We start from the raw sequence: 20,897 nt of genomic DNA on the forward strand, positions 1-20,897 counted from the left end.
TCTTTCACAACCATTCCTCATTATTTTTTTCACACAATCACTCCCCATCCTAGTCCATTGTAATAACTAGTACCCATCCCTGACCATTCCCATCCTTGTCCTTCCTCGTGGCCACTTACCTTCCTTTTATCCCAACCACTTCCTAATCTTATTTTCTCACATAGTGTTTGGTGTTTCTTACAGCAAGTTGCTATCCTTCCCTCTCTTGCGACTGTCCCACAAGTTTATCCTTCATTCACAGTACATCCTGATGCCTATATTATCTTACAGTCAGTCTACATTCTTATAGTTTCTTGCAGACAGTGCCCATGTTTAAATTCTATTGTATTCAGTCCCGATCCTTAAATTCTCTTGCAGTCAGACCCATTATTGTCTTCTCTCAGCAATTCCTCATGCTTGTTTTCTCTCAGAGATAGTCCCTATTCTTGTCTTCACTCACAGTCAGCACACTATCCTTGTCTTTTCTCAGTCTGTTCCCTATCATTGTCTTCAGTAATAGTCCATTCCCTATCCTTGGCCTCTTTCACAGTCCGTTCCCTGTCCTTTTCTTCTCTCACAGTTAATTCGCTAATTTTGTCTTCACTCAAAGTCATTCCCCTATACTTACTTGTATTGTCTTTTTGCTTTCATTATTTGTAATAAAAAGTGAAGCTTTTAATGGAAAGGGCCATTATTCTTTATTTTGTTTGCTACTACACATGTAAAAATGTTTTGACTTTTTTTCATACTTAGTACATTGCAGTATCTAAAATATACATCTGCCATTTAATTTGTCTTATAGGTTTAATCATGACATAAATCTCACAATGTACCATGGTTTTGGAGACAAAAGCGCAACGTGTCACACTTTTAATCATAATTGCTCAGGGGCAGATTGGGCTGGGGGCTGGAGAACATGTGTCCCCCGAGCCGGTCCCATAGTGGGCTACCTTGGGCTACCGTGGGCTACCTTGGGCCTGCATTTCATCATCATCATCATCATCATTTATTTATATAGCGCCACTAATTCCGCAGCGCTGTACAGAGAACTCATTCACATCAGTCCCTGCCCCATTGGAGCTTACAGTCTAAATTCCCTAATATAGACACACACACACACACACACACATAGACATATACATATACAGATACATACAGACAGAGAGGTAGAGACTAGGGTCAATTTTTTTTTTTTTTTTTTTTTTTTTTTGATAGCAGCCAATTAACCTACCAGCATGTTTTTGGAGTTTTTTGTTCCTTTAAAATAATCTTAATAGGCTGCTAAGTCGAGATTTGCCCTCCTGGGCTGAAATTTGCCAGCCCTCCCCTGTAATTGCTGTAGGACTTTTGTTTTAGCAGTTGAATATATTCTCACATCTAGATATAAGGATATTCGATCCTGATTTCTGAGGTAAGAATCTGAGCTTTCTACAACTTACGTCAGCCAAAAACCCATTAAGAAAAGTCACTCTGGGTAACATTTAGATTCATTGCTGTGTGTAAAAGCTTTTAGCAGCCCTATACTGAACCACTATCTGTAACCTGCATGCTACATGGAAGGCTTAATACACTTATAATAAGAAGAGTTTAGCCTTAGCAGCTATATAGATTAAAATGCCTTTTCTAGCTTCTTCAATGAAAGTAAATATGTTAAATCAGAGATGGATGTAATTTTTCATCATTTGCCTTATAACATGTCAGGACAGCACAAGACAGTTACCAGATGGGTGCATATAAACTATTTAAATTGAAAGAGACTCAGAACTAGAATATCTGCATGTGCATATATTATTTTAATTTTGGATACATGTCTAGGACACAAATACAGACATAAAAATAATAGCTTGTTTAAGTCAATTTGTTTAAAACCAGTGTTTATTTATAAATAGACACACAAATAGTCTATTTATAGGCATTGCAAATTAAAGTAGAACAAAATGCAAAACAATTGTTTTAACTTTGTGGGGTATATTTACCAAACTGTTGGTTTGGGAAGGGGAGTGTGGGAACCAATAAGGAGCTGCAATCTCTGTGATTGCGGCATTTTACTGTTCTGCGCAGTCACACCGCCTCCTGCAGCTTCAAAAATCGGGGGCTCCAATGATCAGCACCCTGGGTAGGGTGAGTTCCTAGCCTGCTTGGGATTGCAGCTTGTAATTGAATAGAATCCCAATCAAGTGCAAATTCTTCCAATTTGCCATTGTGACTTGGATGATCCTTAAACTTTCCACTTGGGCAATTTCTCAGCAGGCCCAAATTAGTCAAGTTCCCATGAAGCCGCCTTTTCAAGTCAATCTGAAACAAAAAATGTATTTACCTTAATTTTTTCTGGAGATTTTACTTCTTTATTAGTCTGTAAGGAAAGTAGCAAATTATATTTTAAACTAAGGCCAAGATCCTTTAGTTGAGAAGAACAAAAGGTGGCCATCATCAATACCTTCTTATGTGTTGATACACAGACCTAGGCTATTGGAATGGACCCATAATACCCAGCATAGGTATCAGCCAACGATTACTTAGAAGTCTTTCTTTTCTCTCCTCCTTAAACTTCACACAATTCTTTCCTTTCTTTAAGCCGTCACAGTTTCCTTTGTTTTATTCATTATTTATACCTTCTTTCTTAGTGCTCTGCATTTTTATTTTTATCATATGTTTACTATTGTCCTGTTTTTCTCATATAACTTTTACCATACACTTTAATACATATGTTCTGTTTAAAAGAAAGTTCTGCCCATTTCACTGTAGTTATACGTCAAACGCTAGAGGCATCCAGAAAGTACTGTAAGCCAGAATGGTGAGGCCTCTTTTTAGTATGTGGAACATTTAAATATGTATTTTGTTTTAGTTTAATCACCCTTTAAAAAAATACTCCAACTGATGAATCATGATACAGTAATTCTTCTTACCAGAATAAAATGCACAAATTGACATTAACAAGATCCCATCTGCCAATATACATGTTAAAATGAAGGGAGTATTTACGGTAGATTAATTAGAGCTCAAGGACATTAATAATTACATTTAGTCTTAATTTTAGAGTTAAGATATGTTCTTCTTTGCTTGCTGAAATGTAATCGTACTCTTCAGGAATATAATCAGGCTATTCACACTATATACAGAAGTTTAGAACTTACTGTAACACTGATATTTTCCCAAAATCTCTGGAAGTCATTTATGAAGAGAGCTTTAAATTCATTCCCAAAAAAAATACTGCTCTGCAGTGGTTGGAGCGTACCTGGAAGTGAAAAAGCACAAAATTCAAATCTAAATTTTGCACTGCTATACAAAATGATGTCTATAGGTGTGCCTTCTCGGTAATTCAGTAGGAACATCTTCACTGCGCTCAACTCCTCCTATCTTGAATGTGCAAACTGCTATTGCTCTGCATACATGGCCCCCTTCTCCATAAATTTATGCACCCCCGATAAAAATCTAGACGTGCTTGTGCACGTGGCACGATTTTACACCGTGGAATACTTGTTTTGTGCTTTGTAAATGACCTCTTCTCACCATGTGAGTGTGTAACCTGACCTAATACAGTATAGCAAGTGCTAGACACTAATTATAATGAGGCCAACTGAGGTCACTGTGTCAAACAGCAGCATTTATGTGTCAATAAGATATTGGTAATTATTGCATGAGTTTTTCTTGCTGCCATATTATAAATTATTTAAATAATTATTAAAAGAGCAGTTAATACATTTCCAAGTTTAAAAAACTGGCATTAAAGAGAAAAAAAATGTGCTATTTTCTCCAGTTTTCATGCTGTCATCATCATCATCAGCTATTTATATAGCGCTACTAATTCCACAGCGCTGTACAGAGAACTCACTCGCATCAGTTCCTGCCCCATTGGTGCTTACAGTCTAAATTCCCAAACACACACACACACACACACAGTGCGAGCGAGAGAGAGAGAGACTAGGGTCAATTTGAATGCAAATGCACAAATGTTTTAAGACAGATTTACTGTCATAAAAAGTTAAAACCAAAAGCTATCTTTAAAGACGGACATGGCTGCAGCACTAATATTAACTTTTCCTAATGGGTACTTGTACCACTGCTATCTGTTTTCGCCACATTTACCGCTATTTGCTACTTGATTTCTAGACCCCTAGTATTAAAAGAAATGTCTAAAGAATCATAAGTAAAAGTGTTCAGGAGATTGACAAATTTCTACTGAAGACTTAAAGCCACAGGTTGCTTTCCTACTTCTCAATACCCTACAATTTAATGCAGGGGATGCATTATTTATTTTGCTAGGTTATGGTAATACACATGTTTGTTTTGCAATTTTATTTCTGCAATACTCACGATATATATATAGTCCACCCTTGTTTTCTCAAGTGCCATTTTAGAACAGACATAATGTAGGGAGGAGGTTAGCTGCGGTGCTCTGCTCTGAAAATAGCGTTCAGGGTCACAAAGAGGGACATAGAAAGCAACAGAATAGTGTCATTATTGTAAAGCAGTTCTGTAGAGATTACTCAGCAGAATAGATTGCTGACCAATTGCTTTTAATTTAAATCTTTCAGAGACTTTACACGGACCATTGACATCTGAAATCATTTTGAAAAATACTGTTCCCGTGTAAGGGTCAGCACGCAGCTGTACACCCCAAAAAAGGCTATATATTCTAATCTTTTCTATTTTTCAATACTTGTTAATTTTGAGTGGGTCATTCAGTGAAAGCTATATTACAAAAGGACGTTTGCATGTCACTGTTTTTTCTGGGCATTTTCGACATTCAGCAGCCACATGTAGAACATTGCAGCGGCTGCTAAAAAATTCATCTGCCATTCCATTAACTGAGGGAAGCCCATTAGATAAATTAAACAACAAAAATTTAGTGTAAGATGCAGTAGATAAAAATACGTACACACTAAATTTGGAACATTACATAGAATGCATCATGAAGAGTGAAAAGGCAATAACAATCAGGGGGTAAATGTATCAATCTCCGGTTTTGTCAACTCGCGGGAGTTCGGCGAGATGACAGCTAAAATTTAAAGCAGCGCTGCCTTGTAAAGGGAAACTTCCCTTTACAAGGCAGCACCACTTTAAATTTTAGCTGTCATCTCGCCGAACTCCCACGAGTTGACAAAACCGGAGATTGATACATTTACCCCCAAATGTCATTAGATGGCCAGAGGCATCAGGAGATATTTAGAAAAGTAGAAGCCCAATTGCAAAGAGTTACGAAATTCGTTGTCCCTATATAATTAAATGATAATGCTGAGAGAGGTAGGTGGTCTGCACCTATACTAAAAATTTTCAAAGACTACGCACACAATACATTTTTTGATGACTGGAGCATTCATCAGTAGCCAAGAGCAGGGCCTTCCTAACTTTGCTTTGTTTGTATGCTCTGTAACGTAACGCGGCCCTGCTGAATCAAACGGGGGACTCGTATATATATTTATGGGGAGAGAGGGCTGAATAATCATTCCGCTATGGGAAGCTTCATCTAACCCCAGAGTAAAGGAGACTTGCAGTGCAGCTGGTACATAAGACCCATGTATATCAATATTGAATGTATATAAATAATATTTATATGTTCTATTAGTGAGGTGTAAGAAATATCTAAAACAGATATTTTTCCTACTATGGAAAATTAATTTTCACAGGAGTTATGATGTGCTCAAAGTGGTTACTTTGTCATAGGGGACAAATCTACTTTTAAAGACATTTAACAGTAGATATTTAGACAAGTAGATATCCAGTTGTAAAAGCTATGTAATTTGCAATCGCTATAGAAATAAATTATGATGCTGATGGAAGGTGGACTCCACCCATACTAAAAGAAATTCAAAGACTACACATCCATCGGTAGCCAAGAGCACGGCTTACCTTACCATACCGCTATATATAAATAAATGATATTTACTATAATGAAGACAGAACACATGCCTGATAACAGTGCTGCATGGCTACTATATGTTCCGATACCATGGAATGGTGATCGTCACTTCCGGTCCTTCACATCCTGGCCATTGATACAAATTTGGTAGCCCAAAACATGTCTTGACAAGGCATTTGACAGATTTGGCTCTGGCAAAAAACACACGTAGAGACGGAGATATGATGGCTGATGATTTACGCTGATTTAAGTGATGGAGTTGGAGAACCGTATAGACTAATTATTTTAGGAATTGAGTGGGAGAAAGCAAATGCAACAATGGCAAAATTACAAAATCCTTCATAAAGACAGCTCACTACAAAATTCAGAGTGTGGCCTAAATTGGGGACAATTGGAACAGTTGTGAAGGGATTATTAGAAAATAGATAGAAAATGACTGGAAAAGTATGTTGTTTCTATAAATAGTAATATAGGAGCAAAAACAGCTCAAAACGAAAGCTGTTTTTCACAATTTTTGATTAATTCCAGATTGAAAACCAAAATCAAAACCTTTTGCAATTGTTTGGCAAGACTGGTAGCAAAACCGAAATATGAAGACGTTGAAGTTTCAGAACCAAAACCCCATCCAACACCGAAACATGGGGGACAGCACACAATCTCTAATATATATATATATCTACTATATAAATGCCTAGTGGCGTGTGTGGAAAAAAAAAACAAGCTGCAGCGGCACCTGCTGGGCAGAGTTATACACTGACCTATATATTTCTTAAAGGAGAAGTGACAGTTGGGAGTGGTTGGTGGTTGTCGGGGGTGACAGTGGGGAGTTTTTAACACCTTAAGTAGCTTGATGAAGGATGTGGCGATGAAGATGAAGGATGAGGTGATGGAGAAAAATGATGAGGTGGTGACATGTGGACAAAACCACGTTAAAAAAGGGCGCTTGCATTGGGAAGTAACGCTCTTCCCCTGAGGAGGCCTGGGCTAGGCCCAAATGCATGACAAGAACCTTTTTAACACCTTAAGTAGCTTGATTTGACTAGAATGCATGAGTATCATGCATGGGTTAACTTGTATATATATATATATATATATATATATATATATATATATATATATACAACATTGAAACAGCTGCTGACAAGTGAACAATAGCACCTGTCTAGGGCTGGGATATATTAGGTAGCAAGTGGCCAGTTAGCTCTTGAATTTGAAAAATGAGTCAGAGCTTCTCCAAAACGGCAGGTCTTGTGGAGTGTTCCCAGTGTGCAATGGTTAGTACCTACCAAATGTGGTCCAAGAAAGTACAACATGTCAACCGGAGACAAGGTCATGGGCACCGAAGGCTCACTGATGCATGTGGGGAGCGAAGGCTAGCCCATCTGATCCACAGAAGCTACTGTAGCACAATATACTGAAAAAGTTAAAGCTAAGATAGAAAAGTGTCTGAACACACAGTGCATCACAGCTTGCTGCACAGCCACAGACCGGTGAGGGTGCCCATGTAACCCCTGTCCACCACCGAAAGCATCTACAATGGGACCGTGATCACCAGAACTGGATCATGGAGCAATGGAAGAAAGTGGCCTGGTTTGATGAATCATGTTATCTTTTACATCATGTGGACAGCCGGGTGCGTGTGCATCGTTTACTTCTGGAAAAGATAACTCCAGGATGCCCTGTCTGAAGAAGGCAAGAGTCGTACTACCCACCTAAACATTGTTGCAGACCAACTAAATTCCGTCCAGGCAACCGTATTCCCTGATGGCAGCGGCCTCATTCAGCAGGATAATGCGCCCAGCCACACTGCAAAAATTGTTCAGGAATGGTTTGAGGAACATGACAAAGAGTTCAAGGTGTTGACTTGGCCGCCAAATTCCCCAGATGTCAATCCAATCGAGCATCTGTAGGATGTGCTGGAAAGTTCGAGCCATGGAGGCCCCACCCCGCAACTCACAGGACTTAAAGGAACTGCTGATAATGTCTTGGAGTCCACACCGCAACATGTTGGAGCTGTTTTGGCGTCAAGAAGGGGACTGATACAATATTAGGCAGGTGATTTCAATGTTGTGGCTGATCGGTATATATATATATATATATATATATATATATATATATATATATATGTGTGTGTGTGTGTGTATAATATATATATACATATATATATATATATATATATATATATATATATATATATATATATATATATATAGTAGAAGTTTGTACAGTCATTTTTCCTACTATGGAACATTGTTTTGACAGGAGTTATGATGTGCACAAGGTGTTTACTGTTTAGTTTGTCATAGGGAACAATGTCTGTTAGCATGTAGTATGCAACTCTGGAGGATGACTGTTTCATAAATACATTATTTTAACTAAATATAATGATTTTACTTTGAGCAATGTTAAAAGAAAACAGGTCCCTGGAGAGATGATGTTTTGACCTATTGAGGCCACATAGTGCATGTCTTTCATTTTCTTTCACGATTATGAGAGTAAAATGCATTTTTCATCCTAACCATTTACATGACTGTGAACACTTTCTTTATTCCTTAGGGAGGAGAGCACTGCTACTATCATGGTACAATCAGAGGTGTCAAAAACTCAAGAGTGGCTATTTCTACTTGCAATGGTTTACAGTAAGGAGAAAGTTGGCATTACATGTCGGCTTTTTTTAATACTTCTTTATCCTCTGTTTATATGTATTTGTGTATTTACTCTAGTACACACATTACACAGTGTTCACATATGCAGTGCTTAGAAAGCAAAAAAAAGACGATTGCATTTATATATGTAACAGATTCATGGAAGCCGTATTCACATAGCTGCTTTTCTAGTAATTGAAATATAATGCATAAGTGATATTTAAGATATGTATAAATGTATATATAAGAATCATTTATATAATCAGTGAGTTTTGATGTCTTCAATGTGAAAATGTATATTGTAAGGAATAATGCTTCCCCTACTGTAAAGGATTATTTGTATTAGAAGTCACCTAGAATTTCTGTGACTTGTATAAAAGCGCTCAGCCTACAACCTTCTAAGCCTCATTGATTTAAAATATCGTTATAGTTTACAGTAGGGAATACATGATCCCATATTCCTCTCAGATAAATCAGAATTGTATTATACCATTATATTGTCGTGGGTCCAATTAGATTATTATTTTCAGTGGGGCTGCATGTACCAACCCCGGAAACATGCACAATCCAGATCTTCAAACTTCATCTTTTTTACTGTTGTAGGTGTCCCTTGACATACTATAGGTCAGGTGTATATATATATATATATATATATATATATATATATATATATACATATTTTGACTGCTTATTTCCTAAAATAAAAAATAGTTTTGAGAAACTATGTTCCTTCATATAATTTCTTAAAAGAAATCTGCTGCTTGAAAGTTACCTTAGTCCTCCTGTAGCTCTACTTTTATAGTTAGTTGGTATTTATTTTATGTTGTCACAACATCCATTACAGATAGTCCACCGAAATCAGTAAGGTGACAATGCGCCAAAATGAAGGTAATATGTTAGCAGATGCAAAACGATGGTCCGTGTTGCTAAGATTAAACTTAAATTTTATTTTCATTTAATACAGTTGATGGATAATTTATCCCCAAATAGTTTGGCCAACATATGTCAGTTCGTTTTCACCTGAGGCTACAGACAAGTCTTCTGATAAACTTTTTGCTTGCTAAACTAATACATGAACAATGTACGACCAAGGAAGCTTTTAAAACCCACACTGCATAAATGTATGAGAAACAAATGATGTGCACTCTTCATAGCAACCTAATCAGGTGCATACTGCATGGTGGCATCACAATCAGTTCCTGTGCACACAGCACAGATAAGGAATGGCTGCCTAGAAACAGGTTCACATACATCACATGACAGCAAAGCAATTGGTTCTATATTTACTGCCAAAAAATAACAATAATAACAACAACAATAACAGAAGAGAATGAGAAAAACACATTTTCAATTAATAAACAGACCCAGATAAACAGAGTAATTGATTGAAGTGTACAGTTACAGCAACGACTATTACTGTGAGCCGACCTCAGAATTCAAGCTGATAAATTATTTATAGAACTATGTTTCATGCTTCGTTGTGCTCTAATACAGCTTTAAGAGCACCCTTCTTATGCTGTACGAGAAAGGAAAGAAAGGGCATTTTGCTAGTTTAACAACTTTAGTGTTCTGAGACAGTTTTAATAATGCAGACTTTGCACTTAAGGACAGTGAAGAATACAGGCTTCCCGCTGATTCAATTTCTTGCTGCAGAATACAGACTGATAAGAGGTCATATACAGAGTATACCCAAACAAACACATTGGTTTTGCAGTGCTGTGCCACAATGGCCTATCCCAGAGCTGGATTAAGGCTTTGGGGGGCCCGAGGCACTTAAGACAGAGGGGCCCCTAAGATCTAAAATTAAGGGCATAGTGACACATCCTGCATTACATCACCTACAGCCCACAGTATGACATTTAGGGGCATATTCAATTAGGGTTCCGATCCGCGATAGCGCGCGTTACAGCGGAAAGTGCGCATTATTGCCGGTATTACGGTACCGCAATAACGCAGATTTTCGTACTCAACCCTATGGGCTGCGAACTAAAATCCATGTTATTGCGGTAACGTGGATTGAGTTCGCGGCCCGTTCCGGCGCGATCCCGCGGACCGGAATTGTAATTGAATATGCCCCTTACAGCTCTCCCAGAGGGCTCGCCTAGGTTGTCTGCATAAGAAAAATCATTGCTTCCACAAACTAAAATACTGTACATTAAAACAATCATTGAAACACCACATTAAAATGGGTATTGACACCACACATTAAAATTAGCAATGATATCGTACATTAAAAATACCATTGATAATGTACACTAAAACTAGCAATGATACCGCATACTTACCTAAGTTTCCGGGAGAGGGGCGTGACTAGGGGACGGGAGGGGGCGGGGCCCCTTTATCCTCATACTGTGCCTCTCTCCCCCCTTTTATCTCATGCTGTGCCTCTCTCCCTTTTTTCTCATACTGTGCCTCTCTCCCCCCTTTTATCTCATGCTTTGTCTCTCTCCCTTTTTTCTCATACTGTGCCTTTCTCCCCCCTTTTTCTTCATACTGTGCCTCTCTCCCCCCTTTTTCCTCATACTGTGCCTCTTTCCCCCCTTTTTCTTCATACTGTGTGTCTCTCTCCCCTTTTTCCTCATACTGTGCCTCTCTCCCCCCTTTTATCTCATAATGTGCCTCTCTCCCTTTTTCCTCATACTGTGCCTCTCTCCCCCCTTTTTCCTCATACTGTGCCTCTCTCCCCCTTTTTCTTCATACTGTGCCTCTCCCCCTTTTTTACCTCATACTGTGCCTCTCTCCCCCCTTTTTCCTCATACTGTGCCTCTCTACCCTCTTTTTTCTCATATTGTGCCTCTCTCCCCCCTTTTATCTCATACTGTGCCTCTCTCCCCCCTTTTTCCTCAAACTGTGCCTCTCTCCCCCTTTTTCCTCATGATGTGCCTCTCTCCCCCCTTTTTCTTCATACTGTGCCTCTCCCCCTTTTTTCCCTCATACTGTGCCTCTCTCCCCCCTTTTTCCTCATACTGTGCCTCTCTACCCTCTTTTTTCTCATATTGTGACTCTCTCCCCCCTTTTATCTCATACTGTGCCTCTCTCCCCCCTTTTTCCTCAAACTGTGCCTCTCTCTCCCCGTTTTTTCTCATGTTGTGCCTCTTCCCCCCTTTTTCCTTACTGTGCCTCTCTCCCCCCCCTTTTCCTAATAGTGTGCTTTTCTGCTTTATTCCCTTTTTTTACATTTCTATTAGCTTCTTTCTTTTCTTCTCTCTCTTTTTTTCTCTCTTCTTGCTTCTTTCTTGGTCCTCTCTGCGCTGCTCCTCACTGAATGTCAGGCATGACTTGATGACGTCACGCCAGACATTCAGTGTAAACAGAGCAGAGAGGAAGGAGGAGGAGAGAGGTCGGTGCCGTGATCAGATGAGTATATCTATTTTTTTACTACCCTGCTCCCCCCACTAACAAAGGGGCAGAGCCCCGAACCCAGCCGCAACCACCCCACCCCCCGCCGCTGCAGCCGACCGCAATAATATAAATAAATGAAAAGCTGCAAAAGAAAAAAGAGAAAAGATGAAGATGACGCAGAGAGAGGGGGGCCCGGAGCGGTTGCTGTCAGTTGCTTTCAGACAGCAACTGACACCAGGTGAGGTCATGCGGGGGGCCCTCGGAGAGAGGGGGCCCAGGGCACATGCCCCCTGTGCCCCCCCCTTAATCCAGCTATGGCCTATCCAGCGCATATGAACACAACTCCTTTCTACACTCCTTAGCAGCCTTTGCAAACTGTGCAGAGAAGTATAAAAATCTTTAGGTGTTGCACAGTGTAACAGTGTCAATGTTATATCAAAGTCTAACCTCTTACTCCTTTGGTACCACCACTTGTAATTGAATAAACCTTTCAAGTTTAAAATACTGTTCAGTTTAGCCTTTTATACGGCTTAGTCACGAACACACTCCCAGTGTCTCTGATTTGCATGTTATTGCAAAGGGTTAAACAGAATTTCAGTACTCAATCTTGCCCTTAGCTTTCACACAAGTTACAGATCTAGTTGAATTAGCAAATTAGGTCTCCCATCCTTACATACCTATTCACTTCCACCATCTATTTTATTAGGGCAATAGAACCCTAAAATACTGTCACACAAATGTACACACTGAAACACTCTATGCTCCTTGTTAGCAAAAAGGGCCTAACACAATCATAACCTAGCACAGCACAAGCAAGCATGCAAAGGGTTAATATAGTCAAGCAAATATAGGGTTAGTAGAGTAAAGCAATTTGTCTTCTTTAAAGGCTTATTTTAAGATTTGTTAGAGTATCAAGGACAGACCTATTACATTTTATATTTAATATAAAATGGTACAGGGCAATCAATGCATAATAAAAAGCATATGATAAAATGACATAGAAATAAATGAAATACAGTTGCACAATGTAGGGATAAAATACAGAAATATAACACATAGTTCATATCATCTGTATGCCTGGGACAAGGCAGAATAAAATATGGACAGTCCTCAATTAGATGAGTCCCCAGAGCTGACATTTTTTCATAACATGCTGTGGGTTTATGAACACAATTTCCTGTGGGGTCCCTCAGAGGAACAATGAATATGCTAATATGGGGAGGAGATCCCCTGGGTGTGACTCTTAACTTGTTCAGAAAACAGTCCAAAATCTTTATCCTACCATATCTTTCCTCTGGTATATCACAGAGACATTATTCTCCATTCAATAAGGTCATAACCTCCTGCAAAAGTGCATATCAAATGAGCTACATGATATCTGTAGCTTCTCTGTTCAGTGGTTATTTATAATCCACACACCTTATTTGTTTTCTCTCTCTGATTTTAAATTGACACAAAGACTTCTAAAAAAAAAAGCAAGTTATGAAAATGTGTGCTTTGAAGTTTGTTTTATTTATAAATGCATTTACAGCTGGTACCCTTTGGACTTGCCTGGAGTCTCTTTGTATTCCCGGCATATGGATTTCACAGAATCACATCCTTTTTTCAAATTGAAAAGCCTAACACATTTCCATTGCCCACATTCTCTGATTTTGGAAAGAAACTTTAATCTAGATAATTATCAGCTGGGACTTGGGAGCCGGTTAGCCTGCTGAGGTGTGAAAATCCAAGACTCAGGACATGTTCCCAGCAGGGTGCTTGCTATAAGATGTTAGTTGGATCCTCTTAACTCCTTTTATTATGTTGCTTGGAGTGCAGCTATAAATTCAGCTCACTGTTGGGCAGAGAAATGCATTTGCAAGCACACTTGTCTCTAGCAATATAACAGTCCCCCTGTAGAGTGTCCTGCTTAAAATAAACAATTAAAAGTGGACAATAGCCACTCACAGCACCAGTGCTAGAGTGTGACCTGATTAACTCTATAACAAAGAGATCACAATCCTGGGGTCCTCCTGTGACAGTTAAAATCAGTATTAGGTACAAAAATCAGCATGCCACTCAAGAGAGGCTACCAGCCCCATGCTGAAAGGAACTACTACTCTTCCTAAACCCTCTGAACTGTGCGGGATTCAGTACGTAATAAGATTGGGACCCCTGGACTGGTACTTTTGCTGTCTCACTAGTCCTAGTATAATAGACAGGGGCCCTAAGACCTCTAGCCATTATACTAAAGGGGAAAACAAAAGTGAAGAGACAGACAACTTTAAAAAAAAAGTTTAATTTTTTCAAAGACTCACCGCAACCCTCATTCACCATAATAAATATATTTAAAAAAACAAACTCCTCTTGTTCTTTCTTTTCTTTGTCTTTCTTTTCCATTATGACCCATGGGGAAAGAAATTTCCATAAGAAATCACTCATCAGAGCATGAACATTTGATATGAAATGACTAAAGCTGGTAGTAACCGTTACTCTCGTTCAATGCCCACCCATGCACAAACTTTCTCCCAAACTGCCTGCTTGTGATTTGCTGACAGTTCAGGGGAGTCCTGATGGCTGCCAATTTGTTATGGGCATTTTTCTTTATAAATGTTTCTTTTCATATGGACTACAATGAATCAAATATATTTTTTTATTTAATATAAAGGTGAACAAGAGTTTTGGGCAGATTGACACTTTATTTGAAAATTATGCATGTGTTTTTCATTCTTTTACTCTTTTCATATAAAGGACAGAGGTCTTATTAACCCAAAAGTTGCCATTCCAGGGGTTCCAATCTTATTACTTATCCTTGCCCCTTGTTTTCCTTTCCTTTGGTGTAAAATTAGGTATGCATATTTTATAGGATCTCTACCACTTATTGTTGGGGAATTGAATAAAATTTAACATGTCCAACCATAGCACAGCCTGTTCTCTAGCTATTGTTGAAATAGAAATCCCAGCTTCAGATTCAGATTCAGCCCAGGTTCAGATTTGTGCAGAGGTCTCAACGTCACATTACAAAGCTGTTCTAGATTATTTTATGAGTTTAAATATTTCACAACACTTTTTTTGCCATTGTTGATTAATTTTATTGTATACATAGTTTCTAACATCTACTACACTACATGGTGGAAGTTGTGGTGGCCATGGTGAAAACAGCAAATGGGTGCACAGCAATAGCAAAAAGTGGAGCAAAAATGTAAATTTGGGCATGATTTGTTCAGGGTTACTGAATTTTAACAAGAAGAGGTTTTCCACTATAAATATTAATTTTACTACCCCCCCCCCCTCTCGTTTAGGAATAGTACTTTGATGAGGGTTCCTCTGTTGTTATCAGTATTTAGCAGAGTTCCAGAAGTTACATGTGGCCAGGATCACTGTGAATTACCTTCAGCCCTGCTTGGCTATGCCTGTAGCAGGGGAAATCTGACACGGCTCTAATTGAAAGCATTAGCGCAGCAGTGCCGTATCTTTCCTGCTACAGAGAGACTGGAGCAGCAACAAACGTGATCGGCAGAGAAGGTCCTCGTCCGATGTACGTGCCAGGACCCTGCTTAATGCAATGCTAAATACAGCAAATTGTTTTACCTAGTTAGTATATGTCCAAATGTTAATGACAAAAATTCAGCAATTATACCTAATCAGGTACCTTGATTGTGCTCAGTGATGAATTACAAGTCTTTTGGGAGCAAACTTATATTCTAAAGGGGGAATTCAATTGGCCGCATTACTGTAAAAAGTAAAGTGGCCTGCGCACTATTACCAATACTACACCATAGTAGTGCGCGTAATTACAGTTAATATGGTAACTTCAATGCTGGCTTTTTGCTCGCGGCTCCCTGTGCTAACTTGACTGTATTAAAGGTAATAGACTTAGCACAGCATTGTTTCGGGGGGAATTGAATTTCCCCCTAATAATGGCCTACATTCACCTCAAAAACCTAGTTTGCAACAGAATACCCACAACCAGCCTCCGAATTGAAAACCTTATTTAGACACTGTCTGAACACAAGAGCTGGCTAGTGTGGGCCAATTCTTACACAGTGGGCAATTTATACATAAACCACAATACTCAGTGTCCTGCACCCTCTGCAAATTCCAACTCTGGAAGGACAACATTATTGCATATATATATAAGGACTAGGCTTCTAATGACATTGGGCCTGATGCTGAGTTGGACGTACACCTGTTTGTGTAGCGTAAATTACACTTGCACTGCACAGCCCCACATAGGGAGTGCAAGTACATGTGTTCAAATGTGGCTGAGGAAGACCAGCAAAGAAACGCATACTCCATATTCCATACTCCACTAGGAGCTGTGCTGCCGCTGCTCGTGATGACGGTCATGACTAGCTAGCCATTTCTGATTGGTTGATTACGGCTTCATCTCTGAAGCGAACAGGTGCTTTCTGCATTAATCGTGCATATATTATAGGATTTCATGGGCGTATTTTAGAAAACTATTTGTTTGCTACTTTTCTTGGTACACGTGGCGTATTATATCTGCTGTATTAAATCAAGCCTAACAGTGAATATGTTTTTCTCTATCATAACAAATGTTAATAGACTTTGCTTGCGCTTATGACCTTGTGTGTATACGTATGTGGGAGTATGTTTGCCTGATATATACCTGGCGTATATGCTGCAGGTGCAGAGCTGGGCGCATCCTCAGACGCCTACCACTCAGGATATGAGCGTCAATACGTTATTTTTACGAGCGGCTCTTTATAGTGTAAACTATGCCCAACATGCGTACAACTCCGCATCAGGCCTCTTGGCTTCAAGTTACAATCCAGTCCATCCATTTGCTATTGCCTGTACTGCTAGAAAGCTCACAACAAGATTGCAAATAAAAGTGGTAGCACAAGTCTATTAAGCTTCCTCCAAATGCCGTCAGTCACATGAGTTCCTTTACCCTTAGGTCTATGAGAATTCTAATTGTTTACTGCAATTCTCTTTATCCATTGTGCATTATAGTGACCTTGTTTCTATTGTCTTTCGAATTAAGATGCATTAAGAGATTTTGCTTAGCTCTGTCATGCCAAATCTAAAACAGTTTAGAATGATAATATTTCTTAAACCAAATACCTATTAAAAGGGTCTTTCTACCATCCACTGATGTATTGACTTGTGCACATCATTTACTAAACAAATATGTAGATTTTGTTTCTAGATTCCTTTTGCGCTTTCCATTTATGTCTATGTTATTTTTAAGATTTTCATTTTTACACTTTTGTTAGCCCTGGATATGATGCAGGTTTTATTTTCTCTCTGAATTGGATTCCTTTATATCATAAAATAAGCTTTGTGTCAAAATCACAGGGCAATGAAAATAAACAACTTTTCTTAATATTGTAAAGATATGGCTGAAAAACACAGAATGGAGTCAGAAACATAAAGAAATGTATTTAATAAAAGTTGTAGGATGGTAAAAACTTGCATTAATGCCTTTTGAAACTAAACGGTTACAAATTGTGTGTTTGCATTAATTTAGTATATTGTCTGTTTACATGGCAGCATCAATTTTACTGCCTCTCTCTTTTCCAGCGGAATGTTTGATGATGACACCCACACCTACACCATATATCCAGTGGACATAAATCACAACACTGTAAGTATTCCAAATCAACTGATTTATATGAAAAGCACATATAATACTAAGAAAAAAAACTACAGAATATGTGACACATTATTTATTCTCTTTCACATGATAAAATGTACTACCTACTTAAGGGTGATTCAATCCCAATGTTGTTCTAAAGAACAACGCGGGCCGTGCACTATTACCTCTACTACGGTAATTTTAATGCAGATTTTTGCTCACAGCTCTCAGAGCTGCAAGCAAAATTCAGCGTAGAGATTACCGTAGTAACGGTAATAGTGCGCGGCCCGCGTTATTCTTTAGAACAGCGTTGGGAATTGAATTCCTCCCAATGAGTTTTGTAAAAGTTTATTCATACGCTATATTTCTATATATCTCTAGATAATTTGCACCTTAGTGACTGAAACAGTTGTTGCATTTTTGTGCAGCGTTGGCTTGTCCAGGGATAAATGTAGTATTTCAAAGTGTAAGGTTCTCAGACGGAGTTGAACATACATACATACATCCAAAAGCTTTTGAGTGTTGCACATAAAAATAGTGTATTTGCAGTTATATGCTAAGCTGTACTCATCTCAGGATGCATCCAGCTCCGCACCAGGTTTCACTCAGACTTATTTGCACCCAGATACATTTACACCCAACCAGGTCATAAGCACAAGAAAAGATTTTTAAATATTTGTTTTGATAGTGAAAAATGCATTTGCATATTCACATAATTGCAAACAGAGGTAGACGTGCACAGAGATGCATGTACACCTGTTAGCAGCAGTAGCAATTCTGGGTGCCTGAGGGCAGGTGCCGGTACATGCTAGTGATGATAATGATTGCCAACACTAGCTAATCGCTTCTGTTTGGCTTATTGAGGATTCACCTCTGAAACTGGTAAGTGCTTTCTTCATTGGTCATTCATATATTGTGGCAGATTTAATTGTTAAAAAAAAATCACAGCTTAGTGTCCCGAAATGGGCGCGAAACACTATGCAGTGAAATATCCGCTCACTTTTGTGTGCCCCATAGAGACGTGTGCAAAAGTATGCGTTACTCTTGCCGTATAAACCGTAAAAATGCGCAGCCGCGCTGTTCGTCAGAATATTGACTGTCCTGCCAAGATCTGGATTGATGTGAGGTTTTCAGATTGTGTTTAAAAATATTTTGTTTACATGTTGAAAAAGCTACGTCTTGCATTTCTTATTGTAAGGCACATTCAGGAAGTTACACTATCATACCTCCCACCATTTTCCTGTGGGTAATTAAGCCAAATGTAGGACACAAAAATAGCCATGTTCATGCCACGTTGGGGGTGTGCTCCATCCCCTGTGGGCATACCAAGTGCTTCTGAAGTGCTTGGCAACCCCTAACCCCACCCAATCATTTATGAAAATAAACCTGAATTGCTGCACGCCCCATAGGCCCCACTATGGACAGTATTCACATTGAGACCTACAGTCACACAGCTAAGCAGACATGAACTGGCTAAGCAGACATGAATGACACAGAAAAACATAGAACAGGACAAATTAAACATTGGGTTTAAACCCGTTCCGAGAATAAAGTTGTAGAAGCAGTGTATAGTGTTACGAGTCATTACGTGAACAGGTAAGCACTGGGTACAGGGCTTTCATTCAGTTATTCACCTTTATCTAATTTGGGATGAGTGAGTACCCATTTGAGTCATGTTCTTTCACATGTGGGCACTCCTTGCATTTTTTATTTTTATCTTGTGAATCTAGGATCATTTCTTTTTTGTCTTCAATATCTTCAATACCTATAACTGTAAATATCAGCACACTGACAAAATCATCCTTATCCACCTAATATTACAATATGTACAATAGTACAAAATATTCCTCCTTTGTAGAAAAAAAAATCATCTTGCTTTGCAAATCCTTACGCATATGTGGTTTACTGATATAAATCATACTTACCTACTTTCTCTAATCTGTTTCCGGGAGATGGGCGTGACTGGAAGGCGGGAGGGGCGGGGCAAATCGCTTTATTTTGGTCCCTCCCCCCTCAGCGGAAATGATGTTTTGTCGCAGGGGGCGGGGCCAAAATGCCACGATTCACCGCAAATCGTGTCATTTAGTGGTGGCTGCAGCGGGATGCGGGAGATTTGCCAGCTCTCCCAGGAGTCCGGGAGACTGACCCGGATATTCCGGGAGAGTTGGCAAGTATGATATAAATCAACTCCCACTTAATAGATGTACATTATACGAAATTAAATGTAACAAACATGTTTGTAAAAATAAAAATGAGAGAGGAGCGAGGATATTGATATGAAATAATGGGGTGGAGAAATCACATTTTTAGATGTGTTCCTTGCTGTGCAGAGTCATATACAATCATTTCCACCCACCAAAAGACTTAATTTTTGCACCAGCTCTCATATTTTTCTCGTTCTATACTTTTAGTTGGATACATTTTCAACCTAGCAGCTGTACTTTCAAATGTAGAAATGTGATACATGAAATAAAGACAACATACATTTCTCATGACTGAATACATATTGTAAATATGCTACAACAAGCAGTATTTTAGGAAATGGAAAATGTGCTTGCAAACTATAAATTCTCCTTCCTATGTATATTTTCAGTACAACTTTCTACTCAAATTTAAATGATACCTTGATATTGATAGTCTTACATCTGACAGTAAAATATTCTGCTTGAGAAAATGCTTAGGTGTTCCTATGTTTGATATAGCAGTTATGCTGATTCATGCTTGTCGACCGATGCTGCTGATTTTCTTCAGTGAAGCAGAACGTGACCGGAGCCACCAATTGCTTTGAGATTCTGACTAAGAACTTCTTAAGTATTCTTAAAGTCAGCAGAAAACTTTTTCCATCTATCATCTTTGCATATGGTGACAAAACAATAAGAATGTTGACACTAACGGAAACAGTAATGGCCATTTCCAAAATTTGTAAAATAAAAAAGTGCAGTACAAAGGCCTCTATTTTAGTCATTTACTGTGCAAAAAAGTCAAAATTGTTCTTTCTAATGGGAGGAGTTGAGAACATATATGCAGACTGGGATGTTACTTAACGAATGTGGGCTAGCAGAAGCGTACAAACAATTGTAATGAACTTCAAGAGGTGGAGATCCTACATTTAGAGAGGCATTCCTGGTTTTGAGAGTGGGCCTCATTTACGAACTCCAAAACCCTATTTAGAGGCCCCGTGGGCCTTGATTTGATCAAATGCACTTACATTTTCACCAAAGCGCATATTTTACAGAGCAAGATGTTTGCAGAGAAGCAGAAGGTTGTACCAACCAATTGGAGGCGGTGGGAGGAGTGAAGTACAGAGGAACATACCACTATGCCTAGTTTTGTAGACAAGTGCCAAAGCAAGTTTTCACGCCACAATTTTAGAGTTGATCCTTTGTGTACAGAGGGGTGCTCCATCATTTACACTCTGCAAAAGAGTTCACTTTTGCACCAGTGTCGAGCTGACAGCATGCATATTCATGGGCAGAATTGTGGCTTA

At 38.9% G+C, this 20,897-nt stretch overlaps 1 protein-coding gene across 7 annotated transcripts in view; it reads left to right on the plus strand.

The window, feature by feature from the left end:
- ADAM23 (ADAM metallopeptidase domain 23) overlaps nt 1-20,897 on the plus strand; it is a 186,340-nt gene that overhangs the window by 89,237 nt on the left and 76,206 nt on the right. For all 7 annotated transcript variants that reach the window (XM_075180208.1, XM_075180210.1, XM_075180209.1 and 4 more), the window contains exons 5-6: nt 8,396-8,478; nt 17,356-17,419. In XM_075180208.1, the coding sequence (XP_075036309.1) occupies nt 8,396-8,478; nt 17,356-17,419 (147 nt within the window). The remainder of the gene's footprint in view (nt 1-8,395; nt 8,479-17,355; nt 17,420-20,897) is intronic.

This window comes from Mixophyes fleayi, chromosome 7 (assembly GCF_038048845.1).
Source record: "Mixophyes fleayi isolate aMixFle1 chromosome 7, aMixFle1.hap1, whole genome shotgun sequence".
Classification (NCBI taxonomy): Eukaryota; Metazoa; Chordata; class Amphibia; order Anura; family Limnodynastidae; genus Mixophyes; species Mixophyes fleayi.